The sequence below is a fragment of the Phallusia mammillata genome, chromosome 5, assembly GCF_965637545.1.
Source record: "Phallusia mammillata chromosome 5, kaPhaMamm4.hap1.1, whole genome shotgun sequence".
In the NCBI taxonomy this organism is placed as follows: Eukaryota; Metazoa; Chordata; class Ascidiacea; order Phlebobranchia; family Ascidiidae; genus Phallusia; species Phallusia mammillata.
This window is the reverse complement of record NC_137256.1, coordinates 11,545,629-11,573,381: the sequence shown is the minus strand read 5'-3', so window position 1 is coordinate 11,573,381 and position 27,753 is coordinate 11,545,629. Positions and strand designations below refer to the sequence as shown.

Here is a 27,753-nt window from a genome sequence, read left to right as displayed (position 1 = left end):
ACTTTTTAGTGCGCTATACAAACTAAAAAATATTATGCATTTTTATTTTATATCGAAGCTTTAAAACCGAAGTTGTAGACAATGGAATAATTAATTGTCTATCTAAATTCGCGGTAACATTTTTTCTGTCTTTTGAAACAAATATAGGCCTACAACCCAATTTGGTTTACTATAATGTTCGTGCAAGATTCTTAAAAAAGCAGGATATTTTCGAGGTCAATTGTCCATCTATCTTATTGTTTCCAGATTTAAATGGTTATAACGACGTGGCTGTAATATGATTGCGTAACTTGGCAAAAGCACTGTGCCTAAATATGAAAGCAGAGCATAAAGGTTTGAAACAGCACTTTTTTCAAATAGTTTGCTCAGAACATATATTACTACAAAGTGTTTTTTATGTGACAGCGCTCATTGGACTGAATATTTGCCAATTAGTACCAATATTTCTCAGAATGTTAAAAAACGCCGAGTAAAAACATTTTTTTTACCTGAAACTAATTTAGGCTTACTTGTTTTGTACATGGTTGAAATTTTGGAATTTGTGGAAACAGTAAACGAAATAAAAAACCTTAGCAGTAAAACATATATTTAAACAGGCTTTTGTATTCTGGTGGTGTTTTTGCTGAAGCAAAAGTAATCAACTGACGTTGTTGCTTATTGACAACCGGATGACTGTTATCAGCATATATTAACTCTGTACCACCATCTAGCGAACGAACTAATAAAATGTAAACAATGCTACACAAAGATATGATTGACTGAAGTAATCTTTATATTTTATAGGCTACTTACTGACATGTGAAGGAAGTCGCTTGTCAAACTATGCGTGATTTCCAATTTTTTATGCGTAAATAAATGTGGTTTGATTTTCCGAGATTTTCACAAAACAGTTAATTTATTGCAATTGTTTAAAACTTCTCAGTGAAACGTCCTTACACCTTAGTAAACCATATCAAAACTATGACTCGGAATACTGACTGACATTATAGAGTCTATATCTATAATATAGACTGCAAAACATGTCCGTAAATGCGCAAAATCATGGTTCCAAAACTGGGAGTTGCAACACTGTGTCGCATTCTACAAAGGCGTTATTATTGTATTATGAATGAGAGACACCCTAATACAGGGGTGTCAAACTCATGGGGCTTCGAGGGCCACATTGCAGTTGGAAATTATGCCAAGGGGCGCATGTGATTTTTAATCTAGTTTTCTCAAGTTTAACCAGGGGAGCACAACCTTTTCGGCCGCATTGCAGATCCTTATTTCACCTTGTTTTAAAATTACAGATATAAAGAAATAGGTTTATATCCTATGTATACCATCTATTGACGCCCCAATAGCCCAGACTAATTTCCAAATTGATGCGCAGATTGAGCTGCACAGTGTGAAGATCAGTCCTAACTGTTTATGACGTCATAATCTATATTGTGATGCCTGTGGTACCTGTTTTTTCGCATTGTTTGTACACATTAGGCGCACAAAAGTCTGACGCATATGGCTATTTCGGATGGTAATACTACTCTTTTCAGTACCACAAAATCTGTTTAGAGCAGTTTGAAAGTCAAAATATTTGGCAAATGAGTTTTATTTACGTCACGGCCGCCAGTTGTGGACCCCTGACTGAAACTAAACGCTTTTTTTAGTTAGAGCGGGGGTGTCCAACACGTGGCACGCGTGCCAAAAGTGTCACGCATCGCATTTGAAAATGGCACTCGAGCTGTTGCACATTTAGATGGTAAACATTAGGATTTGGCATGCAATTAATTTTGTGTCTATTAATTCTTCTTGGTCTTTATTCTAACTTCAGCAAAGACTACACAACCCACTAACTAAATTGTTCGTTTCTTTACAAAACATAATCCCCGTTGCAAACTATTTGTATCTTGGGTCGCATAAACGGAGTATCATAAACAAGTTTACTCGCATTTGACGACATATTTTTTTTCTAAACATTTAATAAGGTTCTATGTATTGGCCAAATATTTGTACAGAACCCGTACCGGTAAGACAGTTAAGACATGGTTTGGAAAAAGTACCAAACGTTGGTACGCGAGGATATTTTGAAAATTTTTTGAAATTGTACCCTTTAAAAATAAATGTGCTATATCGATTTTTAATTATTTGTTTATGACTGAATAACCGAGAGAATGTTAACTAAATTGCCAGACAATGGTTATTATCAAACAACAATGGTCATTTACACATACTTTGTGTGCAGCTAAAGCAATGATAATAACTTTTTTGTGTAATTTGCCTCAAAAAAATTGCTGGGTGAATTGTTCGCTATCATGTTTGTGGGCACAACTATGTCGTTTTTTTGTTTTCGTTGGATGTTCTTTAACTTGTTAAACGTCACAAAATATTGCCCCCCCCCCCCCCCCCCCAATTTTCCGCTGCCTACGCCACTGGCTGGAAGTTCGACCAACGACTATTTTGGTTCAACAAAGTTTTTCAAAAGCGATGCACAAAAACACTGCGTTTAAGAGAATTATGGCTAGCATTGTGACATCACTTAGCTGTGTTTGAGAATGTCATGGAACGTAGACGAAAACCTAACATAATTAAGGTATGAAATTGTTTTGATGCACTGGTCTAATTTTCCGAACGGATTGGTACCCAAACTTATTGCGCTACGATGAAATAAAGCCAAAGTAATATATTAGCTAAAATGTCCATCGGTATATTCAGTAAAAAATGGTATGGCCTTGTCACTCGAAATACCAGTAAGTTCCAACAGTTTTTTTGAAATCCAAAAAAATTAGCACAATAGCCCTTCAAGCTGTGTGCAGTGAAGCGTGTGTTGTCAGCGGGGAGTCCCGAACGCGAGCCTTTTTCTTTCTTTACCCGGGGGTTGTCGATTGGGTAGAAACGTCATATGGTAGTGGGTACTGCATATGGCAGCGCTAGTATGTCTGTGAACGTGCTGTTTCTGTGATGTGCTGAAAGCAGGGTAACAGTATAGTTTCTCAAGTCGTAGAGATAAATTCTAACATTTCTACAACCTTCAATAATGTTATCACGCAAATGTTTAAACTGCCCGATGTTTCGTGGTATTCCTAGTTTACACATGTCGAAAAACCTCGACTATTCGGGCAGAAGTTGTCGCATAAATTAGTTTAAAGCTGTGACCTGATGTTGTGAATATGGCCAGAAATGTATGCATTGCTTTAAATAGTCATCATGTTAGTACATTCTGATTTAAAAGGTCCATTTTGTGGAAAAGTAAATATTGTGTGAATTCCTGATTCTCTTATTATTATTTTTACAGACTTGTGTGGTGTCAAAATCTGATTATGAATATACAGGTCATCACTAATAAGATAATTAATTGACTTTCGGTGTGATGAATTAAAAATTGCCAAAAATAGTCTCAAAACAACCATGGCTACTCGAATGTATGTTTGTGAATCAGCAGAACACCCTTCATCCCTCTTACTGGGCTTGAATGAACAAAGATTGAAGGTAACTAGTTCCATCAAAAATAAACACTGATTTGTGTTTAAGAATAATTGATGAAGCAACAGTGCTTCCTAAATCTGTAATAAACACTGCATGTGATTGATGTTTAGTTTTTATAATTGTTACTTTTTGTAGGGTTCACTTTGTGACATTACAATCCGAGTGCAAGGACATCTTTTTAAGGCACATGTGAATGTTCTTGCATCAGCCATGGGCTACTTCAGGTAATTGGGTGTCAGTACATAAGTTTATGATTTAAAGCTGATTACTTTTTTTCTTATAACTTATTAAAAGATGTTTACTAGAAATTCATGGCATGGGGTCTACTGGGTTCGATAAAAGTGCTTAACTTTCAATGCTGTTTTATTAGAGATTTGTTCTGCAAACCGAATAAAGAAAAGCATGAAGGAATCATTGACATTCCTATGATTGTCAACAGTACTGGATTCGCCAAAATACTGGACTTTGTCTACACTTCACAACTGTGCCTCAGTCAAAGCACTGTAATGCAGGTGAGAAATCTTGTCACATTTTGGCCAATAAACTATGCACTATTTTGGACTGATGTATTTTTAGGTTTTCTGAAAGAAATATAGGGCCATATTCCATAGTACTAAATTAAAACCTCTATTCCTTCCAACACTAAAAGTTTGACACATTCACCTTTAATCTCACCTTATGGTAGCACACGTGTGAGTGCCAATGCGTCATCGGCTTTGGCCCAATTTCCACCGAGTTAATGCATTAAAGTGGGTTAGACTATGTGAACTGGTTGTTGCAGCGCGGCCATAGAACCGATTTACCATGTATGGTTGTGCACTGCTAAGCACAAATCGTTGACCATGAGTTGCCAACAAGTGCTGAAGGGACCGCGTTTTAATGGGAGTGGTGATTTGTGGCCTTTGGGCAACGACTGTTATCGCCCCCGGCACCCGGTTATGGCCTCACACGCTAATGACAACGACCCAACGTGACTCCCATTGCTAACAGGTGTCACGTACATGCAATAATATAAAGTGCGCATTGATTCCCGTGATTGGTTTCCATTTTAGTCCGTGCGCTAAGTTGCGGACACGTTAGTGGTATATGGTTATGCCGTTGACAGAGCACCGCATTGACAATAGATAAGTCTTGATTGGCGATGGCATAATCCATGCTGTCTGTGTTCCATTTCCGATGGGTTGATGGTTTTGTTTATCCCTCGAAGTTGGTGTTTACCTCAAATGCCTTTTCACATAAGAAAAGTGCTAACAGCTTTGACGTGTTGCGTATTCCAGTTTGGAAAGCATATAGTCTTCGGATTTAAATTTAACTCAAAGCTGTATTTTAATCATGCCCTTCCATTGTGCTTACCATCCGAATTTGTTTAATTCAAATGTGCTCGATTCTTTGGTCCTGTCGCAAGCGGCGTAGCCATCCGATTTGCATTCATCCCCTTTTGGTATTTGGTAAACATGACCGAATGAGCCGGCGCGACGGGTGTTATGTGGATCACGGCAAGCTGCTTTACACATTTTTCGCGGAAGGAAAGACCGTACACCCAGTTTTGCAACGCTTCCGCTGTAGGCAGTAACCGCATTTGAAGCGTCCATTGCCGTCGTGGCGGTTTTTCCATTCCCATGCACGCACGCTGTGGGTCTTTTCCGCTTGCGCACACGCTGAAATCGATAGTAAGCTGGATTTTTGAAATAACGCTGAGGGATACCGATTTCGTAAATAGAAACCATAAATATAGCATGTGGTATATTTATGTCCATGTGATTGCATGTTTGTCGGGCCAAAATTAGGTATGCTACCCAAATTTGACATCGCCTTGTGTCTGGGCGCCTGATTTCTATGTCATACTCCTGTCGATGGGAACATAAGGCTTTGTCGGTTTGTGGGGTAGCAACCCCATTGTCGCCCTACTAATGAGGTCCAGTAACAGGATATAGGCGAGTTTTCTTATCGTCAGGCAGCGCGCCACGCAATGCACACAAAGCCGAGAGTTATAAACACAATGGCCCCGCGGGGCGTACCCTCCTGGGCGCCCTTTTGTGAAAAACCTCCCTACAAATGTGTACTTCGGAAGGTCGAACACCCACTTCATAGCCTCGGTTCTTTGTTCCATCTTCTTGGGTCGAACCGTCGCGCGAAACTAGTTTTTCCCAACATCATTTATGCGAGTCTTTGATTTGGAATCTACCTTTGGAAAACAAAAACAATACACTCAGTTTTGAATTATTCCCAAACTAATGCAGTTTCGCTCTTTCTGCATCGAATACATAAACGCGAAAACCAGAACTAATGTGTATTTTTCCGGTTTGCATGCGTGCTTATATTTTTTATTTAGAAAAAAAATCCAGCAATGTGGAGAATTTTTTTGCATGGAAGCGCTTCGAAAAACTTTGATTTAAATTAGCAAGCAAATTAATCTTGATGTTGCTTGCTTAAAGACTTGTTGTTCAGGCGCATGTAGGCCTGTCACCACACTGAGTCACCAGTGCACACCCCGGGGCCCCGAACGTGGGGAAACCTTGCTTGTCGCCGTGTTTACTGTCTTGTAAACAGCTATTTGCCTATGTGTCCGCCCTTAGTATATGGGCCACACGCTCTTACGAAATGTGTACGCATGTTTTTTTTCATGATTTCCTATGTGGGGCGAGATTTTGCGCAATTCCCAGTTTGTTCCCTGTGTTCCCTTGGGAATAGACCAGATAGCATGTTTATTATAAACCTCCCAGATCAAAATGTTGGCCGTATGTGGGAGCGGGTTTTTTTACGCGTAGGAAATTTTCTGCACATTCATAAGGGGAACCGCAGTGCAGGAAACCCCCGGGTAGTCGAGTCAGCGCGCTATGTTTGCCATCAGTGCGATCGATTAGCGCCTTATGGACTCCCCAAAACATAGCGATGCGTCGAAATTGGACCCAGCGGTATTTGTATTCGAAAGTGTTGCAGAGAAAATCGTGTTCAGTCCTGCCCTACAAGTTGATTGATGTGCGCTTTGTGGACAACTACTCCCCACAGACAAGTTCCAATCCCAGCAACACCAGTCTGTGCCAACCCCAAGCAATACTTCAACATAAGCAGACTAAACCATGCTTTTAACTCATCCCCAGTTCTTTCGTGATATGCGATGCTTGGCAACGCACGGTTATCCCACTTGGAGCAGGCAGTTATTTGCTAGCCCCGGGCGCGCGCAGAGGGTGTTTAGACAGGCCGGCGCGATCCATCCCAGGCCCTTTCCTTGTAACTACACACGCACATATGTGCGCGCACACCCAAAGCTGTGGTGGAGGCGAGAAACAAGGGGGCCGAAACACTCTCGACGCCAACGAGCTTGCCGCTGCCTGCCATGTTACCGGGAGTCGCCCAGCACCATATGGTCCCTGGCGTTATTTAACGGTCGCTGAACAATTGTTCCCACGTACCCGCTGGGCTCTGTTAAGTTCCAACTGCGGGCTTTTAAACACTAAGACTGGGTAAGGCGATGTTTGTGCCAAATGTATACAGACGTGCGCCTGAGCCCAGTTGCATGTATGAAAAACTGGGTGTGTGGTGCCGGGACGTATGGCTTTTGCGACAAATTCAAATATTTGAGGTGCTTTGTCTTGGTTTATTCCCAAAGCGCGCTTTACCCCAAGTGCTTCGACGTCGACGGGAACTACAACATATGGTTTCGTTTGACCTCCCGACTAAACCTGTCATACACTGTCATTTGCATGACTTGGGCATATTTTGACGAGTTGACTTGACAAGTGAAACAGCTCCCGTGTTGCGGTTTCTGACTACGTGATGTGACATATCAACCGAAACTGCTCAATCTTGATCGCAACATGTTCCTTACATCTCGCCGGCTTTGCATTGTTGATGGTATTAAGTCAGAACACCCGCTGTTTTATTCCGTCGGATATTTTATTGTTTACGACCCTATCAGTGGTAAGCCGATGAGATCTCGTCCCATATTCTTGGTCAGTAGAGTCTCGTGTATTGAAGGTTTTGCGCTGCGCTTCCTGTTAATTCGTGTCATTAGATCGCAACATTTTAAAATTTGTTTCGATCAAACTTTGGTTTAAACCACGGCTATATCTCCGCTATGCATAGACGCGCTGCAAAAAATGCACTAGTGCACTAGTTGCAATGCAAAATATGACAGAATTCCAAATTTGGTTCCGCAACAGAATTCGTGTCAACACCCACAGTCTGTTCCTAATTAACGCCGCGGCATCTTGCCTTTTGATATCGCGTTTGGGATCACTCTGCGTGTGCCCGCCAAACGATTAGTCTCAACATCGTTAGCAGTAAAGGGTGCGAGCCAAACTCCAAGGGTCACGTGGTTCCCGCTGGCGACTTCCCATTGGCTGACGTGCGAAAAAAACAAGTCGTCATGGCGAGAGCCAGAATTTGTTGCCCCGTAGGCACGTTGTTTTTCTATGCGCTATCCTAGGAAAGGTCGCGCGTTTAATTGGTTGTGAAGCAGCCGAGGTTGCTTCTATCGCCCAGGGCTGTCCCCGCAATTCTTAATCCCTGTCGAGCTACAGCGCCTAAGGAACTTTAATAACAAGTGCCTACCGCTTTTAAGTCCATCGCACCTACTTTGCATAGTATCCGACGGGAGGTAATCGTGTCGTTTTGCCAATCAGTGTGTAGGTTGATTTTACGATTTTACCGCATACGATTTGAAGTTTTCCGACTCCCTGTGTCGACTTCACAGAGCTTAATTTTAGCAACAAAATTTTGTTTAAAATTGTAAAATGTCACCATAGTCGTTTTTACGGTGCCCCATGTATGGTTACTGATACAAGGTTAGATATGTCTTGCGCCGTCAATGAATCGTCGTGTAGCAGTCACTCCATTCGCATATATGTTTCGAAATGATGACGCGTCGCAATGTGGATGTGGAATCAACTTGATCGAGACAGGAGCCATTCCCGTGTCCTGCTTGCTGCAATCGCGTGACACTCGCGTCGCATCACTCGTCCACCACCTGTCACGTGTTGCCGCCATTTCCCGACCGTGATTAATCGGCGTTCCTGCATGCAATGGGCAAATATACCACACCGCTTCTAGGACCTTTCACGCTATACCTGCACAAAGCGCACAAAGGCCCGTTCAGCTCACAAAGGCCCGTTTTGGGTCACACCATGCTAATAATTCGCGGGAAACACACCATCCGTCCGCTCGTAGCAAAGTCATCCGTCGTTCCAGACTTTTCTGGTCAACGCTAAATTACATCACACTTGTGCTAATTCCTTGTCTGATGTCTTTTATGGAATTGTTTATGTGTACGAGACTTTAAATTGAAAACTAGGGTACACTTGATGCACAAGACGTGACATCTTGATTGTTGCGTGCCCTACAAATGAGCGGATGCGCTTGGTGCCTATATTCGAGATTTCCAGTTCCTTAAGAATTGTTAGTGGTTTTCAGCAGACAGCACAGTCGTGGCCGAAACTCAAACTGGGTGGCATTGTTGACCCGCTGTATGGAAACGCGAATGAGCGAGCTCTTCCGTTTCACACGCAGTACTATGCGCGCCGCTGCATCCGGTTCTGACGTTTGGGTCGCGAAAAGCGGCTGCCGTGGCCCCATTTGCTGTGAAATTATTGGAGATGGGTATGGGCGCTTTTGCTGATCTCATAGGACACTTTGGTTGTACCTCACGCTTGTCACCTTCTCAGTTTTAAAGCTTAACCAATCAGGTTCCATGGGCGACAAGTGGCTTGTAAAAACTGCCCCAACCGTTTTATTCCCTTTTCTCGTTATGATACACCCCCAAAAGCTACAACCTGTTCAAAATGTTTCTATGACCTGTGCGCTCGTGACGCGTCCTTTCACCTTGCGCAGCGGCTACCACGCCTATCAGCACGTTTTACAGCACGCACCCGACAAGCAAGATTTTGTACGTCAATCGCGACCCTTCAAAGATGCCAATCCTGCTGACATGCCCGCCCTTTGATGAACTTCGTTGCACTCCGTCTTGTCAGCAATTACGCCAAATGCATTATATTTCCACCTATTGGTATAGTGATATGAATTCCCTAACTCAAATACATGTTGTGTGTTCTGACTTGGCCCACCTTAACACAAGGTGTAGTTGTGCCCGCGCATGTATGTAAAGTTCCCCTGTGTCTTGAACTTTCACGGCAAGCAAGCAAAATTGTTATTTGCAATATAAAGCATCGGATTCGAGTTTCCCTTTCGGGATACGATCCTACGCTTGAAACTGTCTCCAGGGGTGCGATCGACTTTGGCTGGGAGCGTAGCAACTTTTGTCTTGAGTCTTCCGACGTTCCACAGGGCATTGCTGAATGTCGGCCAGAGTCCCCGCGCTCCCCCGGGAGGCCGACGTAACGTGACACTCGGTTATACCCCGCGGGCGAGCGGCACCGATCAATGCGTGCTCATATGGCCTGGACCTGCTTTTTGTTGTGGCGAAATGATGAAAAGCCATTAACGGGCCTGGCCACCACCGTCGCTGGGTTTCTCCGGGTTATTATTCCCGCCTCCCGCTCCGGATTTGCTTGCGCCGAGCACCCTGTATTTGTTTCTTTCTCTTCTCCTGGCCTTTCCCCTTGCATCCTGGCCAATTGAAATTACCGCTTTGGGACACTATTTCTATTTTCGAGCAAGACTGTGCATACAGATCAGCCACCTCCTAAATTCTGCGCCATGGTACGGGGAACCCAGGGTATTTGGAAAAGGTCGTGGTACGAAACCGAACTGAGCTGAACCGTGCACACCGACACGTTGGGAAGTGGGTTTGCGGGTAAATTATCGCCTTTTTTGCAATTTCAGCGATTTATCATGTGCAGTAGAAATACACTACACGTTTAAATGAAGGAAATGACATGTACAGCATTGAGTCATACCTAAAAGACTGATGTTAAATAAAGGGCATGTTAACCTATTGCGTCAAGATAAAACAACATCTGGATAACTCCCCATAAATTCCAAGCTCACTGTGCGCACCAGTGGAACTACTCGGCAAACCCAACACTTCTAGGTCCTTATGCGGCGCAACAATGTGGATCGCCCCCTTTCCAGTCTTTAGCTCCAGAGCGTTTTATTGTTTTATTAAAGCGCTGCCAAGCCGGGCGTGATAAGCCGCGTACGAGGTCGTTGTTCTAATGCCCCGCTCGGAGAGGGAGCTCTAGCAAATTGTTCTTTTAATGCGAGGTCAAATTTGGTCGCCCCCTGTAAACCGCGCATTGATATTCCCTGACGGACAATAAAAGATGCCCAGATGCATCCTGCGCTTGTTCGGTATTGTCCGTATATAGAGCTTTGGATTTTGCTTTCCATCCAGTAGTTTCGCTTTAGACAATGCGGTTTCCGCACTAAAAACGCTTTCTTTGTTGGTTTATTCTTGGAAAATCGTTGTGATTTTTTGGCGCTAGTGAAAATTTAGCCCTCAATGAGTTTTACTTTCGGAATAGCCGGACGTATGTGTTTTCGTGAGATATCAATAGCTTGAACTGTCTCTTCTTGTTCTGATTATTATCCACACAATGGGGGGAATTAGATTGTTCCGCCAATACAACGATACATACAAGTCTCCGCACAAACAAGTCTTTAAACGGAGGTTATGTATGCGTGGGGAACCCGGATGAACTATCACCGCTGTGGTAAATGTCTTGCCCTCCTCCAGCGTGTTAGAGCAGGGATTGCTCCCGCGGCGAAGTTCGAGTTTAAACCGGTTTGAACCGCATTTGGGCGATCGACGTTTACAGTTAACCCCAGCGCGCGTGATTTACGATTGCGCGAAATTGCCACCGACCTGGTATAGCCCCAGGGCCAGTGGACAAGTAAGTTTGAAGGTCCCGTCGTTGCGTCCAGGGTGTCATTAGTTGTGCGTGCTTCTCGCTCACTGCCCACAATGTCCCCTTTGCATTTTATGGTATTGGTTTTTTGTTCCCTTGTGATTATTACGCACACTCCCTGGGGTCAGCGGAAAAATCGATTTCGAAGGGTCACTAGGGTTTGCTGTAAAACCTAATCTGCACATACAATTTATTATTGTTTTTTTTTAATTTAAACATTCTTTAAAGCAACACGTAAACTTTTTATTTACAGGTTATGTGCTCGGCGTGCTATCTACAAATCCCTTATGTTGTCGAGAAGTGTCAGGAATTCATTACCACGCACGGTCACGTGTCAAACTCCGCTCTGCCCTCTATCGGCGGCCCCGCTTCGCAGCAACAACGTCACCCAGCATCGAAGCAGTCACCAGGCGCCACGCAACAGGTAACCACAAAACGTAATAAATAATTTATGTCACGCAGCAGTTGTGTTGGACGCACGGGTGTTCACTTCTACACTCATGCATGTGACTTAATGCGAACGAAAATTGTTGCAAGCGCTTTAGGGTAAGAATCTCCTATGATGAACATTAGTTGTTGAATCAGTCAGATTGAACGGCGGTATAACTGGAACGTGCCTATCAAGTCGATTTTGATGGCCCGTCTAGTTAAAAGAAACACAGTAAACAATAGAATGACTGCCGTCACATCTTTCCTGCTTTTTATAACAAGAGAACAATACCATGTCAGTATGTGTAGTTGTCGGTGTGTGATTTACGCTTGCTGCTGGTTTAGGGCCACGCGGCGAGAAAGAGGTAGACAACATCGCGGCCTATAAACGGCTCTAGACGAAAACTGATAAACAACGACTTCCGAGACAAGTAATTTCGCTCCCAGGGGGGAAGAGAAGCCAAATACCCAGCTCGGGGGAGTTGACAAAACCGTCTGCTTTTGCTTGGGAAAAAACACAGACTTTTTTTCCGACCGCTGCGCACCGTTAAATATTATCTGAGACCCACTTTAACATCGCCAAAGTATCTCGACGTCTGTCACTCAGTTTTACAAACTTGTTTCTTTTACCGCATTGGCCAGCCTTAAGTCGGTGGAGCCCGCGCCCACAGCATTTTCACCACACTACTGTTGCGTTTTAAAATAAAATTGTACAGTTCTCGATTTACGGTAAAACCTCGCCGCAACAAGCGTCAAACATTTTCATCCTCGGGCGATTGCGTTTTTACAATTAAATCTACTCTTTGTACAGACAAGATGCTCTGATAACTTGGCTTTCGTGTCTGTCGGGAAAATAACGATTTAATTTTGCTTAAATGTTTTAGCACAATTATAAAACATGTGTATAAACTTGACAAAATCAAGCGGTTTATCGACAGCCCCCCTAAATGCGAATTATTCAGTGTGGTTGCAACCAAGATACAGAACCCTCTGGCCAGTTCTGGCAACAAACATCCACAATCAATGTGACCATTACGCTTTTCTAAAAGATACTATCGCCTGAGGTTCCCGAAATTCGCAAAGACGTTAGCTCTTTTCTCTTGAGTCAAGTTCTTAGAGGTACTTTGTACTTAGTGTTTTGTCTTTACAGAGTGCCAGTGCCAGTCTTACCCTACTATCGCAGTTGAACAAAGCGAGTGATTTATCCCGTGCCCGCGCTTTGGAGATTGCCAAGCTGAGTCCTGATGAAGGCCGGAGGGTGATGGAGTTGTCCGCGCAGCAAAAGTTGAGTCCACAGGGCCAAGAAGCAGACGAACAACAGGTTCGTGGATTTTACCATAAATAGCGAAGTAGACACTTGAATACAGGGCATTACCACAGTTATAGCTTGTTACATTATACCACCTAAAACAATAAATGAAAGGGAATATGCATGTCGACGCTACATTGTTTATCCCCCTTGCTTTTTGTGTGCTCCGTTAATACTCCGTTAACACTCCGTTAACTACTCCGTTAACAGCTTATTTACTACTCCGTTAAGTTTGGTTTTCATTTGCAGATGCCAGAATGCGAGTTAATCAACACACCCCCATCACCCGGTGGTCATTCAAACGGCGACGATCGCATTGCATCCGGTTCCCCGGACACTGATGACTCTGGACGTCAAAAAGACCACGGTGTCAACACTAAACAGGTAGCGTGTGCAAACTACGTAACCTGTGTGCTATTTTTGCTTTCCCTGCGTTTTAGCTGAAACTATTTTCTAATTAGGGCATCACGATCATACGCAGCCGCCATTTTGCGAGGCGTTTAGCTTAAAAGCGAAAATGAAAGGATAAACAATACACTACGCCGCATCCGTGCCTTGGAAGCTAGACCTAATACCGACAGTTGTGCTAACGTTGAAAATTTGTGGACACGTCACGTAGCATAAAGTTTAGTAACGCTTTCAATTTCTTACAAACAATTAGGGTGGGTAAATGCTTTTTCATTTGTAACGAACGAATTGATTGAATGAGATCTACCAACGTTTACGTTGCTACGGTTTGGACGTTTAGGTAATTTAGGGCACTACGTTTGGCTTCACATATAACCGCCGAACCTAGTAAGAAAATACTTGTGCTTTAACGTTCATGTGTATTGCGCAGTAAACAGTGCACCCACTGAATTTCATTTCTCCCTTCTGTAACCCGCTATAGGGCAACTTTCTCCCAGACACATAGCCATCACTACATTAACAAGTAAGCAAACCACATGTCGAGAAACACATGAGTAGGTGGCAACCACACGATGAGATAATATGTCGTCCATAAAGTTTATGCCATATGTAGACCTGCAGGTTAAACCTGTGGAGTTTGTTTGGGTCTATTATACATTTGGGCTGAATCTGTGCTGAACGTTTCGAAGTACAAGTTCATTATTGTTCCAGTGATGAGAACTTGAGTATTGAAACAGTGTGCACTGTCTGCAACTATCTTAAATGTTTTTGTTGCCGCACAAAGACAAAACTGTTTTGCATTTACGGTAGCAACAACAAAGACGATTGTATGGGTAATAATTGAAACCCCTTTGACATATTTTTAACGATTAATTCCCGACGAAACGCACAAGCGCAGTTATTGATGTACCATAATTAATCAGCCTAATTGTTCAATTGTCTGTACCAGTATTTCACCCAGCCTCATTTTCAGTGCACTAACTGGCCCCTCCGTCACCCGTAGAGACCTTGCATAATGCGTTTGATTCGCGTTTGTGTGATATTACATCGTGGACGTAAATCATGTGCATTGTGAATGCTGTTGACCTCATATTATGACCACACCCCTATTAGCTTGCAGTGCATCGATCGGGGAGTGGCTCACGCCTATTTTTCACAGTTAGGTTACCCAACAAAATGATGAAATTCCTTTGTGTATACGCGTTATGCCTGTGCGTGAATTTTTGGACTGTTGAAAATTATCCTGCCTGAGGCGAAAATGCACACGACCTGACGAAAATCGTTTTTCCCGATGTGGTACGTGCTCAAAACACATACAAAAACGGTAGTTTGCTTCCCCTTAACGATGTCCCACGGTGTCGAAATAACCCACTTTTACCATGTAAACATACTGCACCTAACACAGACATGTCTTTCAGCGTTCCGAAGTCTAAAAATGCGCAAAGGACCTCGGCGTCATTTTTGCACACATGTTCGTGCTACTGGTGATGTCATAACAAACGACTCCTGGGGCGGTTCCAAGGAAAACATCCAAATAGGTCGCGTTTAGATGACCGCCTGTGGCGCGTCTCGGTCGTTTGCAAACGGGCTAAGACGGTCGTGTGGAACGCTGATTATTTCGGGAGCGCCATGACTTACATTACAAATACATTTGCATATATCATCCCGATTCGTGACAGTTTTGTAATTGTAACTGCCTAATTGCGTCACAGCAAATTGCGCAAAATGTCTGTGCACTTTTTGCATCCTTAACACGTTGTGCTTTTTTTACCTAATTATTTCGACTTTTGAAAATGTAGTTTCCTGTTTTTAAATTTTAAAAAATTACCATCGCGAGAAAAACGCCGCTGGCCGTATCTTCAGTTAAAACGTTTTTTCCTTCAATTCAAAATATTCCCCATACATTGCAAACAGCGGCGACTAGTGTCAAGTTGTTTTAGTCGTGCATCGGCAACAGCATGAGTTAACCAGCTTGGACTGCAGGTGTGGGCGTCTGGAGCAGATAACTGACATTACCCGTCACCTGGATAAAAGTTAACGCCTCTGTATTTTCCGGTGTCATCCCAAGACGCGTCGATGTGTTTTTGTGCCCCGCGGCTTCAAAATCGAAACGAACCCGTGTCAACAAACTCGTTATCAGATTTAGAGTTGGGGAAAATTGCCGTGCTTGTTCAATGGGGTTTGGGACAAAAAGTTTTTTAGATCCATTATAGATATTAAGAAAACAATATGCATATTGATTTTGATTTGAAAATTTGTTTTTAGATTAAGACGGAACTGTACTGTATAAACAACGAAGATTACGAAATCAACGGTGCTCGCGATATCCATGACGTCACAGGTACGTCATTTGTTGTTTCGACGTTTAGCAGTAATGTGCCCCATTTAACAACCAATGCGTAATACGCTTTTGGCTTCGGGTTTGAAACCGGAAGAAGCATCTAATTCCAACGCATTTGTCAGATGTCAATTTATATTTTCTTCCTTCTTCGTTAGATATTTTTCTTGCATTGTTTTTTTGATTAATCTCCTATTTTTTGCAAATGATATTTACCCACTTGCAGAAGGGAACGAGCGGGAGCAGATCGATCACAATTCGCTCGCCGCCTACTTCCGCGAAAATGAACACTGGCTGGAGCCAGAGCGCAACAGTGCAACTTATTATTCAATCCAACAGTCGCAGGAAAACGGCGACAGACTTCAAGTCAATGGGTAAGAGGATTAAGAAATACTTTATTTTTGCTAAAACTAGTTTTGTGGCATCACACATGGTAGAAGTAGTTGCCAAATTGTTTACTGTTTTTACGGAGAAATTTATCATTACTTTTGGTTGAAATACGGAATAAATAACATTCGTAAAAAGGGCTTTCATTTACATATGTTACGTTTTTATTTCTAGGCTTGGTAAATACCCGAACAGAGTCAGTTTCTCAACCCTAAACCTAAGGCAATTTCCTCGAAAAATCGATATTTACGGTTGCGACATATTTTTGTGTTGTGCCAAGCTAATTCGAAAAATCCCTTTTCGCGTTTGGGGAAACACCAAGGAAAAATACTTTTTAAATCATCGATCTAAGGGAATGTTTATCTAGTTTCTTATTTACGAACTGCTGGGTGCGTTTTTAACTAATGCGCTGTCGCCTGGGGGGTCATATACATTCTTTGCACGTAGATTGAAACCACAAATGCGCACAGTTTCGTAAAGCGCCGATAAAATGTCTGGTTGTTTGTCTTCTCGACGACCGAAAAATCCATTCAGTTTCGCTGTTTAGGCAATCTGGTGTGGTCCGCCATGTTTTGGCTGCCCGCTGGCGTGAATTAAAAATTTGCCTTCTTTGGGCATGTTTACAGCGCAAGAGTCAAAAATGCAAATTAGGTTGACAATTTTGTTTCTGTTAAGGGCACATTGTTTTCAATTTTTATACAATGCATTGGTGTCATATAAACTAGAGATGTACCGAATATTCGGTTTGCCGAATTTATTCGGCCGAATCGGCCATTTTTGCAAAGATTCGGTTTCGGCCGAATAATTTGTTGCGATTCGGCCGAAGCCGAATCTTTTACGAACACACATTTAAAGCGTTAAACGTGTTATTTCAGCTCAGTAAGGTACCACGCAATCTTTCAAACTAGATCAGAACGAAAATCGTGTAATTTTTTTATATTTTTTAACTCATTATCGTTTTTCCCACTGTACACAAAAAAACTAGTGATTCATTGGCTGGGCGACAATCATGCTTGAGGCAATTTCAAAACCCACAGAACTGAAATGAGGACGAAACACAACTATTCTGCATTGATTGCATGGCAGATTAACATTTTTTCATGTCAAACACGTAGCGTACACGACTTCGCGTGACGTCATAAATGATTCGGTTGATTCGGCCGAATTTATTCGGCAAAACCGCCGAATATTCGGTTTCGGCCGAACCGAAATTTAGCCGATTCGGTACATCACTAATATAAACCTTCACCAATGGTAGAAACAATTTTAAAATGAAAAAAATGCTTTGTAAACGTGAAATCTTAGTTTTGCCGAATTGTTTTTGCATCGTAATTGCGCGAAGATGGCACAGTGCACACAGCGCACCGCCAGAAGCTTTAAATAAGGCTTGTTAATCGCGCCCACCCGTCAATTACCACTCATTACTCGCGTTGCTCTGCTAACTTCGATGCAAATCGATGGGTTTTGCAATCTGTGCACAACGAGATATTGTCATGCAATCATGTTTCACATTTCAGAAATGCAAACGAAACCTACCCACCATCCCATATGAACATGGTCGCTAAGAAAGAAAAACCCAAAAAGGAATACAGGTGTGTATTGAAATTGACCCAAAGGGGCCAGATTGCATAGATTGCATTGTGTTTTGACTTTTTTACTCAGTAACAGTTTCAAAAAATATATTGGGTAATGTTGACCTTCAATTTTTTTTTATTTCTAGTAGTAGAAAACAATCCTTACTTTTTCCCCAGAGTGTATACAGTGAACATTTTAAAACACAATTAATTTGTTTCTTTTGAACTCAAAAACTTTTTTACCACAAGCAAAAAGTTATGTAAAATGGATGTAAATCGCATTTTTCCACAAAAGTTCCACGCAAAATGCAAGTACAATTTTAAGTTGTAAATCTGTCCGAATATTTTCATGCGTCACTTATGGTTTGTTGTCGATCTGGTTGTGACTGGGTTGCGAGTTTTTAACTGGCTTGTTTGCATTCAGATGTGAATATTGCAACAAGATGTTTGGTCGCCAACAACACCTCAAACGGCATATTCTTACACATACTGGTGAGCGTCCTTATCCATGTCAATATTGCGACAAGCGCTTCCGAAGATCGGAACACCTCAAGGTAAAACAACTTTTTTAATGCAAGTTATTTCGAAAACTAAATTGATGCGTTTTGAAATATTTATATTATATGTATCTGAATTTAAATGCCGTATAACCATCACAAAATTACTGTAGCATACATTTTATTGTGCCTAAATATTATTTCTCCAACACCAACATAAAAAATAACTTGTCTTACAACATAAAACATGTTTAAAACCGAAACTCACATTTTTTTCACTCCGCAGCACCACCTCGTGAGTCATGAAAATGTAACCGGTTTCGTGAGTCCGCCCTCAAAAAAGCGGTAAGTTGGATCACAGCATGAAATATCACGTATTTCTGAAACTTTTTGTCCGACTGTGTGACACGATTTTTCGGACTTCCAATGCTTTGACTGAATCACACGAAATGTAGAAAAAGCAAATACGTGATCACACCCATCAGTTATCAACACACGTGGTTATGTTGTTATTGTCTACGTTTCTAGGCAACGGCGGGACCGTGATGACGCAGTGGCCCTGTCAAAGATGATGTTGGACACGTATGGTCAGATGAACGAGTCAGAGAGGCTTGCTATTACTGCAGCGCCAGTCGTACTTCCTTCTATGTATACTGATGTCACTGACCGAAACCGACAAAGGTAAAGAGTTGGTTAAAATAGTTTGAACGTCAAACAAAAACACAAATTTGGCTCTAAATTTAAAAGTGTTGTTGCTTTTGCTACCATAGGTATTTTCTCCGTTTTGCAAAGCATAATCAATATAGGTTGTCAGAAAATTTAACACTTTGACTTTAAATACAGTTACTGTATGAAATTATTTTAATGTGTGGCAGGCACATTCTGTTTTAAATGACAATCGTGGTTTACATTTAATCTAAAACGTAGACTTTCTTTAGTTTCTTTTTGCCTAAATCTACCACTTGTGTTTCCACAGCCCACTTGAATCGCAGAAAATGCAGTACACATCAGCTGGAGTGACGCAGTTTACGTCCAGCGCCTCAGGAGATAGCAATGATGTTCATCGTCAGAAAGAATCCGCGTTGCTGACCGCTCTTAACCTAAGTCGAGCACCAAAAGGTATAAACCCGCATTTGCAGAGCCACACACTTGACTGGATCGCAATTTTCAGTCGTTGTTTTTTAGTTTCGGCGATCAAAATGGTGCAAACAGAAAACTCTTTGGTATATTTTGAGTGGATCCTTAAAATTGTTGCTTTTTTAGACCTTTCTCCCTCATCCACTGATATTACGTCAGCAAACATGGACACCGATGAAAAAACGGCTGACGAAAATGTCACGTCATCAGGCCAGGCTTCACCCAAATCAGAATCAAACTCTGTCGGTGGATATGACGAGGTACAAAAATTAACATGTATTTGTATTTAAAGTATACAGTATTTTATTACATTATTTCTGAAAGCGTAAATAAGTAAGTGTTTTTTTATTTTTTACTATTTGTGGCTTTTTACAGAATCCTGGTATTATCGGCATGGAAGGAAGTGAGGTTCTCACCAGCGACCTCAAGCGACTGATTGCTGCCTTTGACGAATGACACCAGATGTCGCTGGCGAGGTATCTATCCGTTCCGCTGCCAGTTCGTAGCAAACCATGCGCCAGGAGTGCCATTGTACGATTTTTTAATGGTATTCATATGAATGAAATAATGATATCTGCTAATGTGTAATCGTGTGCTTTTTAATACTCTATTTATTGCTTTCGTTTTATCCTTTTCTTTATCATTGGATGCGTTTTGATTCTCAGCGATACAATTTGGGAGTTTTCCATTTCCTGTAACTTCTGATCCTTAACAACATTTGGGAGCGATTTAAAACTAACCCGCAAACGACGAGCACCCAATGTGCGGTGAACGAAACCCATACATACTAATACCCATTTACGATTTTCCGTACTTGAAATAAAATCCGACCCCGGCTCTGTGCAATATACCGCAACATCGTACTGTTTCTCCCTGTGGTAGCTTTTTGCGTTTTTATTATTGCTTGTAAAGTCCTGAGACCTTACGTACTAAACTAAACCACCATCAGCTTTGCGTACTCTGCAGAACCACGACAAAACCGATCTCCTCCACATCCAGTGTTTTAGTCTCTTTTTTCGTTTTTTCCTACTCTCGTCTCTTGCGAGGTTTCGCTTCTTAGTGTGTGCTATACCTTGTCTTGCTTATTATGTGTTTCGCTTAAACAGAATCGTGTAGAAATTTCTTTTCTGGAACCTGTGCTCCCGTGCTGCAAAGAGTGTAACCTTTACCTAGCAGGAACGCAACAAAAAGCGTTTTTATTTTTTCACCTTGTACCCAACTTCCACAGTTTGTCTTCGTTTGTAACAAATCACCAGCAAAATCAGGTAAGACTTCATCTTTTGCGCCACCATGTGTCTGTGATGACCCTCCGCTATTTTCCGAATACCCTTGTATCATATTTTTCCACGTACGTCTAAAGGTTATGCTCTGTTTCTTTTTTGTTCTTTTTTCAAAGTTCGTTCTTGCGTCGTATACACACGAATACAGTATCAATGACGCAGAGAATATTTGAAGTGTCCGTTATTGCTTTAGGCTGCGTTTGTGGTTGATCGGCGTTGTTGTCTATTGGGAGTGCTGCAGTTTTCAGTTTGTTTAATACTAAATCCGTTGTTATCCCATTAAACACACGCGTTTGATTTCCGATTTTCGGACAGATTTGTATGGTAAGTTATTTGTAAATGATAGATATAGGCATTATCGGTTGTACCAAGTCAAATACTGCAATAACATTTTAACCAAGCGGTTTGTGTCACACAGCTACAAAATTAAAAGTTACCCAAAGTTTGTAGGTGAAAATATGCCCTTGCGCCCTTACCGGCCAAACCTTGAATGTGGCTGTTAAGTCTCGTATTTTTTTCCCCATACAACCGTTGTATTTGTTTGAACGGCATTAAGGAACGCATTGGTTTGCTGCTAGCTGCGAGAAAAATACAATAGATCTTACGTAATACGGAGATGTAGGCTATTTGAATTATGTTGTCGACCAATCGGTGTTGATCATTTCAAAAAGTGGCCGCAGTATAGTCAAATTGTCGAGGTTTGAAATGAAATGAAAGCTTTGTAGGAAGACCTCTCGCTTAAATAAAATAGATTGCCTCGCGCTTTATGTTACAATCCACATCGATAACAAGAAGAAGCTTTTTGCATAAACGATCCAAGTCTATTAGTTAGTCATGTGTTTAACGCAATAGGTAAAGCAAGTTGTGCTGTGTCTTGCTTGCTGAAGCTTATCCGTCGTATTTCTTTCGTGAAAATACCATACAGAAGGCGACTTGTTAAAAAAGATGCAGACGACGTTTTAACTTTAGGGTAGTTTTATCGTCCAAGAATAATAATGCTGCGAAATTGAATAGCGATTTGCGGTTTCTGACTAATGTCAATGTATGACAAGTATTCACCAGTATTTTTTTAATACCGTTAATGCTGCAGTTGGGCTGGCATTGCATTCTTAGTGGAAAAGGAATGATGTCCAGTTGACGTAATCCGCATTTAGCACAGTTTACATCGCTACATCTCGGTCAAGACGAGCATTGCGTAATCCGCCAAATCGGTGATTCGATGAACAGAGAAAAGTCCTTAACCATCTGCTGCACTCATTTGCGGTGTGCGCAAACGTCCGTTCGAATGTCGCTATCGGATGAGGTGGTATAATCGTGGATAGAACCGATTAGAACCAACGGAGACTAAGCTTCGCCCAAATTGTTTATACTTTTTTATGCAGTGGCATTGGTATAACGTCAGTGCGATATATACTTTACTTGGTAGATGTTCCAATGCGCATGGACAGTGAGGATGTGCTGGCTTGCTGTGTGGAATAAAAAGGTGCAATAACTGAATGAAACGTATCTACGTGTTTTTAACTCGTTCCACGTAGAAGTGTTACAGTTTACTTCATAGCCGCAAGTAACCCTCATTAATAAAAAAATGTACAGTTATTGAGAGACCAAACTTCGTTTGAGCTTTTTTGTTACTTGCTCGTGATACCATTGTTGATTTTTATGGGTTTGTTTTGTGATATGCCGTATTTACATTTGACAATCTGGCGGACTTTTGTGCCCTTGGTAACTATTATAACTATTGTAGACTTTCTGTGCACACAAAACCTGGCTTGTGTTTCATTCGAAAATGTCAGTCAGGTTTCATGCTTTGATGCTGTTTTGGTGCTGTCTACTTGAAAGTGTCACATACATTTTCAAGTACATAAGGCAGTACTGTCAATTGTGCATTAAGAGCACATCTGCCCAAGGCATAATACGCGGCAAGCGTTATTTGAGAACAGCAACAATGTGTATCTGAAAGTATCATAAAATGAATTGTATGAGGCGCTTGCTTGAGATTTCTGCATTTATTTTTAAGTACAATGAAGTGACGGCTGTTACAGCTAGGCGTTATTTTGACAAAGGGTAATGACTTTAAAGCGATTCTGCAATGGGCACATATGTTTCCAGACTCTTACAAATATCTTGTATTTTGCTTGGAAGTATGACGTCAACGATTGCGCCCGAGATTTTCTGTGAAAAAAGGTTTCTCGCATTTCACGCTTCATGCACCAGCAGCAACACAGCCGCTGATTGTTAGTGCTGCGCATGTCAATACGCGTGCAGTTACAACTATTTAGATTGCATAGGACTGTTGATGTTAAGACAAGGAAGTAGACACGGAGCGTATGAGTCTACAATCAAAACCAGTAAACAAACGCTGTCTATTCTGTTTGAAGGACTAGGTGCATTCATTTCTTGTCTATAGGCTTTTGTCTGAATTCTGTACAGTTTAAAAAATGGGTCACAAACATTCCAAGCTCAATCCAAATGACTTAAACGACCTCGTGAGCAACACAGACTTTACCGAGAAAGAAGTCAACCTTTGGTTTAAGTCTTTCAAGAAAGACTGTCCGTCAGGTATTCTCTCCTTGGAAGAATTCAAGAAGCTATATACTGAGTTCTTTCCTGGTGGGGACGCCTCCAAGTTCGCAGAACATGCCTTCAGGTAAGTGTTGGTGACGTAGCAGTATCAACAATGTACTTTGTGCCGCGAAATTTCGTTTGCTTTACACAAAAGTTTTCAATAAAATCCTACGGTTTGTCAAATGGCGAGGCTATTGGTGGCTTTTTAATTGGCTTTCATTAACGTTTTACTGAAAGTAATACAAAAGTTTAGCAATGAGCTGTTATATGCAGAATTCGTATGTTCGAAGCGTAAGTTTTACATGCAATAAAAAGCAGTTAAAAATAGTATTATACACTAATAGGAAGATAAGTATTATAGGCTGGTCAATAAATAGAGATAGCAGTTTGTGACACCAGAAATAAATCCGCTGGGAATGCCTAATCTAATGAGGGGCACTACAATGTTTGCAATTATATCCAAATCCATAGTAACTGCATTTCAAAAAGAGAAAAATCAATACTGGATGAATGTATTTTCGTCTTTCCTAGCGTTTACCTAATTGTTCAGACTGTCAAAACATCGGAAATGTATGTTTTGATAAAGTTCTGTCTTTTCCTTTGCAGGACATTCGACACAAACCACGATGGCACCATCGATTTTCGTGAGTTCCTTTGTGCTCTTTCTGTGACATCGCGAGGAAGTTTTGAAGACAAATTACGATGGGCTTACAGCATGTACGACATGGACAATGATGGCCACGTTACGAAAAAGGAGATGCTCGAAATCATTCAGGTACACACAGGATAAATACATGAGCTCTAATAAACGAAAACCACTGAATATAAATCACTTTGTAAATGTTGTCTTTTATTTACGGACATTTTGTTGAGATGCTACAAAGTTTTTAAGCGGGGATAGATTTGACATTTTAAAGTATGGGGAAGGACATAACTTGAGAAAAGTCTCGAACGATTATAACACGTCTGCATGTTCCAAGGAGGTAAAAAAGTCATATGAGAAACGCCTGCGTTGGAATGTACTAATGCTGTAGTGGATTGTATCGTGTTGTCCGATAAAAATCACGGTGATTTGCCATATAGTTCCACATGCATTAAGATTGTTTTCCCTTGGTTTATACCACATGTACCATCGTATGTTTTGCTCTTTGCAGGCTATTTACAAAATGGTGGGCGACGAAATGATAAAACGAGTTGTCACCGATGGGTTATCGGCACAAGACCGGGTTGACCGGATATTCTCCAGGATGGACAAAAACGGAGACAACCAAATCACAGTGGAAGAATTTAAAATTGCGGCAAGTCAAGACCCGAGCCTTGTCATGCTGCTGCAAATCGGAGGCCAACGCCAGGGAGGTTCAAGCCAAGAACAGAAATAGTGAACTGATGAACTCAAGCATATCACGCGTCAATTGTTGCCGGTTCCACTCGATTACAAACAATAAAACCATGTGTACGTTTTTTGGCGTTATTGGGCCGTTACAACCTTCCACCTTTAATTGGGAACAGACACGTGCAGTGCAACCACTGGGCTAAATTTAACTTAACACGTTGTCATAAATCCGATCGTAGCCTGATGTTGGTAGAAACCAACGGCTTGTTAAATTTTTGTAATTTTAAACTTGTATTTGGTGTTTTGCGTGCGTACTTTGAAATAAAATACGTGTTGTCTATGTCAATTACTTCTGCAGTTACTTGTTACTTGGCAATGGCTTTTTATTGCTCCAAACACTTCAAAGCGATTCATTTATGCATTTTTCTCATTTTTCCCGGCCACAGCGGACCGAAACAGGCGTTAGAGTTAAAAGAGCTATGTACATGCAAACGACTTGTCTGCGGAAAAGTGGTACAAAAACATACCCTGTAAGAGTGCTGAAAGATAGAAGATGGGCTTTCTCCGTTTTGATTGATTGTAATTCTGACATCTACTGCTTTGTTGACGTTGATGGATTACGAAATATGCTAGCCCGGTCAAAAAATAGGCCTAACTTGGTCCACAGGCTTTGGTGTGCAGCAATAGAAAAAAAAACTGATCAGGTGGTACGCGATCAGTATACGGCTGAGACCCACTGCCCGAAATCCTTATAAGCTAAATATCAAGCAAAATATTTTTAATTGTCATAAATTTATATTCGTAGCCACATGCAGCCGTAGAACAGTGGTTTACAACTTTATCAACGAATTCCTTACTTAACAATTAAAAATTTTTTATTACTCCCCTATAGATTTCTTGGTAGATACTAACTAAACCATGCAATTTTTTTTAAATTGACTTCTTTATCGCCTTTACAGATTACATGTGTATAGAGCTAAAGTGTTTTTTTCCAAATTCCTTCCCGGTTCGGAATAACCGACGTGATACATGTCTTTGTCGTAGAGTTTTAATATTTTGTACGAGATGTAGTTACACAACACAAGAGCAGTAAAACTAGTTCCTGATTCTCTGCTAATATCATAAAAATTCCTAAGCTGTTCGGTTTGACTTCACTCAAAATCGAATTTTCTTTAATACGGAATCGATTTCTGTTTGTTGTAATCGACAACGTTTGTCAACACCGCTTCTTCACGCTTGTTGAACTTCACACTTGTTGAACACGGTTTACAATCCTAATCAACAATGCATATTGATCAAGATTACGCTTGTTCGATTGGCACCATCAACGCTATTTGACCAATAGCGGCTTTCAAAAAAAGGTGATGGTCCGTTGCGTATGTGTTTGGAATTTTTCTCAGTGCTTAGTTTTACGGACAAGCAGTAACAACTAGTTAAGAAATCAGAAATGGGTCAGAGTAAGAGCAAACTATCGCCGTCAGATCTTCACGACCTTGTAAGTTGCACAGAATTTACCGAGTCGGAAATTGAGGCTTGGTACAAATCGTTTATGCGAGACTGTCCGAGCGGGACTTTGACGCTAGAAGAATTTACTGGTCTTCACTACGAGTTGTTCCCGAACGTCCAACCGTCCGCTTACGCCAAAAGGGTTTTTAAGTAAGTAATACAATAATCACTTTTATAGCATTTACAAAAAGATTTTACCAACCAGGCAAACCATGTATTGTGCCACGTCAAATGTTGTATCAGTGCAAAAAAAGCATTATGAATCTAATCATGGAGACTCTTTTTATAGAACCTTCGACACCAATCAAAACGGGATGATCGATTTTCGTGAGTTTATGTGCGCTTTGTCCGTAACGAGTCGAGGTTCGTTCAATGAAAAACTGCGCTGGACTTTCAACATGTACGATACGGATAACGACGGATCAGTTTGCTTGAACGAAATGGAAGACATGATCAAGGTAAGTACATGAAGCGGCCGTGTTAGTTATTTTACTGACACTGAACGCGGTAAAAATGCAACGAAATTGAGAATGCTTTTAAACATAAGAAATGTTAGGAAAGTTATTCACAAGTTCAAGATTTACAACAGAAAAAACAAGCTTTTCATGCGTCTTTTTAATAAAGCAGCGTTTTAAATATGGGTCATATAATTTGTAAAAAAGTCATCTATGCTTAACATGTAAACCTTTTCTGGGTTTTTCGCGTTTTAAATGTGAAGAGAATAAGGCATACCGGCGTTGCACCTAAACATATATATTTTAATATTTGTAAGGCGATTTACAAACTGTTGGGCGATGATGTAGTGTCAATGGTGTTGACCGACGGACTAACGCCAGTGCAGAGAGCTCGCTTAATGTTCGCTCGCATGGACAAAGACAACGATGCACAAGTCAACTTCAATGAGTTCTTTACTGCTGCGATTGAAGACCCTAAACTCGTCATGCTACTGCAGCCTGGAAAAAATAAACCACAAAAAGACGAACAAGATAAAGAATGATCGACTACAAATGAACAATGTCAACGTAATATGTGTTGTTATAATTGACTTTACGTGAGCTTACCAGATTTTTACGATTATTTCTTTGTAATTTTTGCGGTTATGCTGTGAAATTAAAGAGCATATCCAAATCCAAATATATTGTACAATTTTGTGTTTAGTTGGATTGCGGACAATATACTAGTGATTTTACGAAACTGATACTGATTTCACTGGGATATTTTCATGTGCATTTGTCATTTTGCTATAACTTTTCGGTCGATCGCACCCAAAAAAGATAACCTAAGTATACAATTATCGTGTAGATAGCAATTTTGAAACTACAATTTCTATACCTTCAATAAATGATTTGGGTAAAATTATTGGATTCGGATTGTACGATTTCAGAAATAGTGATAATGCAAGCGGAATGCAATAATATAAAGTTTTCATGAAAAACAGGCTGGGAAACTGACATGAAAATTTGTAATTTAGCTTTCACTATTACGCTAAAGTGTTAGAACCCAAAAGTTTCATTCATTTTGGCCAAATCGTAACAATGGGATGGAAAACTTTTTGTTTTGTTTAGACATTGGCTCTATGTTTTTCGTATGTCTTTTTGGGTGACAATGTTGATCAAAACGTTAACTAAACACGGACGAATGGGCTGATAGCTAACTGCTTACTCACTTCTTAAACGAACATTAAAAATCTAACATGGATTTTTAAGTAAAGGAACTTATTGAG

At 41.1% G+C, this 27,753-nt stretch overlaps 3 protein-coding genes across 4 annotated transcripts; all 3 read left to right on the top strand.

The window, feature by feature from the left end:
- Positions 1-3,249: 3,249 nt before the first annotated feature.
- Positions 3,250-20,792, top strand: LOC145227978 (uncharacterized). 2 transcript variants are annotated; one of them, XM_080092944.1, is made up of 15 exons: positions 3,250-3,465; positions 3,598-3,686; positions 3,833-3,974; positions 11,521-11,691; positions 12,847-13,017; positions 13,255-13,389; positions 15,679-15,754; positions 15,978-16,125; positions 17,656-17,730; positions 18,137-18,266; positions 18,496-18,554; positions 18,738-18,890; positions 19,186-19,328; positions 19,473-19,606; positions 19,722-20,792. In XM_080092944.1, the coding sequence occupies exons 1-15, from the start codon at positions 3,385-3,387 to the stop codon at positions 19,800-19,802; spliced, it is 1,788 nt and encodes a 595-aa protein (XP_079949070.1). In that variant the 5' UTR covers positions 3,250-3,384; the 3' UTR covers positions 19,803-20,792. The 2 variants fall into 2 exon arrangements, with proteins under 2 accessions (XP_079949070.1, XP_079949071.1); XM_080092945.1 differs by lacking the exon at positions 12,847-13,017.
- A 2,077-nt stretch (positions 20,793-22,869) lies between these two features.
- Positions 22,870-24,870, top strand: LOC145227979 (hippocalcin-like protein 4). Its single transcript, XM_080092946.1, has 3 exons — positions 22,870-23,273; positions 23,798-23,966; positions 24,346-24,870. Exons 1-3 carry the CDS (start codon positions 23,065-23,067, stop codon positions 24,568-24,570), a joined length of 603 nt encoding a protein of 200 aa, XP_079949072.1. The 5' UTR covers positions 22,870-23,064; the 3' UTR covers positions 24,571-24,870.
- A 989-nt stretch (positions 24,871-25,859) lies between these two features.
- Positions 25,860-27,361, top strand: LOC145229446 (hippocalcin-like protein 4). Its single transcript, XM_080094790.1, has 3 exons — positions 25,860-26,180; positions 26,320-26,488; positions 26,803-27,361. The coding sequence occupies exons 1-3, from the start codon at positions 25,972-25,974 to the stop codon at positions 27,025-27,027; spliced, it is 603 nt and encodes a 200-aa protein (XP_079950916.1). The 5' UTR covers positions 25,860-25,971; the 3' UTR covers positions 27,028-27,361.
- Positions 27,362-27,753: the final 392 nt, after the last annotated feature.

Excerpts from the sequence above, each read along its gene's own strand:
- LOC145227978 (XM_080092944.1), top strand. The coding sequence starts at position 3,385 with ATGGCTACTCGAATGTATGTTTGTGAATCAGCAGAACACCCTTCATCC. Across the intron at positions 3,975-11,520 it reads GTCAAAGCACTGTAATGCAG|GTTATGTGCTCGGCGTGCTA; the intron begins GTGAGAAATCTT and ends TTTTATTTACAG. Across the intron at positions 18,891-19,185 it reads ACTGACCGAAACCGACAAAG|CCCACTTGAATCGCAGAAAA; the intron begins GTAAAGAGTTGG and ends GTGTTTCCACAG.
- LOC145227979 (XM_080092946.1), top strand. The coding sequence starts at position 23,065 with ATGGGTCACAAACATTCCAAGCTCAATCCAAATGACTTAAACGACCTC. Across the intron at positions 23,274-23,797 it reads TTCGCAGAACATGCCTTCAG|GACATTCGACACAAACCACG; the intron begins GTAAGTGTTGGT and ends TTTCCTTTGCAG. Across the intron at positions 23,967-24,345 it reads AGATGCTCGAAATCATTCAG|GCTATTTACAAAATGGTGGG; the intron begins GTACACACAGGA and ends TGCTCTTTGCAG.
- LOC145229446 (XM_080094790.1), top strand. The coding sequence starts at position 25,972 with ATGGGTCAGAGTAAGAGCAAACTATCGCCGTCAGATCTTCACGACCTT. Across the intron at positions 26,181-26,319 it reads TACGCCAAAAGGGTTTTTAA|AACCTTCGACACCAATCAAA; the intron begins GTAAGTAATACA and ends CTCTTTTTATAG. Across the intron at positions 26,489-26,802 it reads AAATGGAAGACATGATCAAG|GCGATTTACAAACTGTTGGG; the intron begins GTAAGTACATGA and ends AATATTTGTAAG.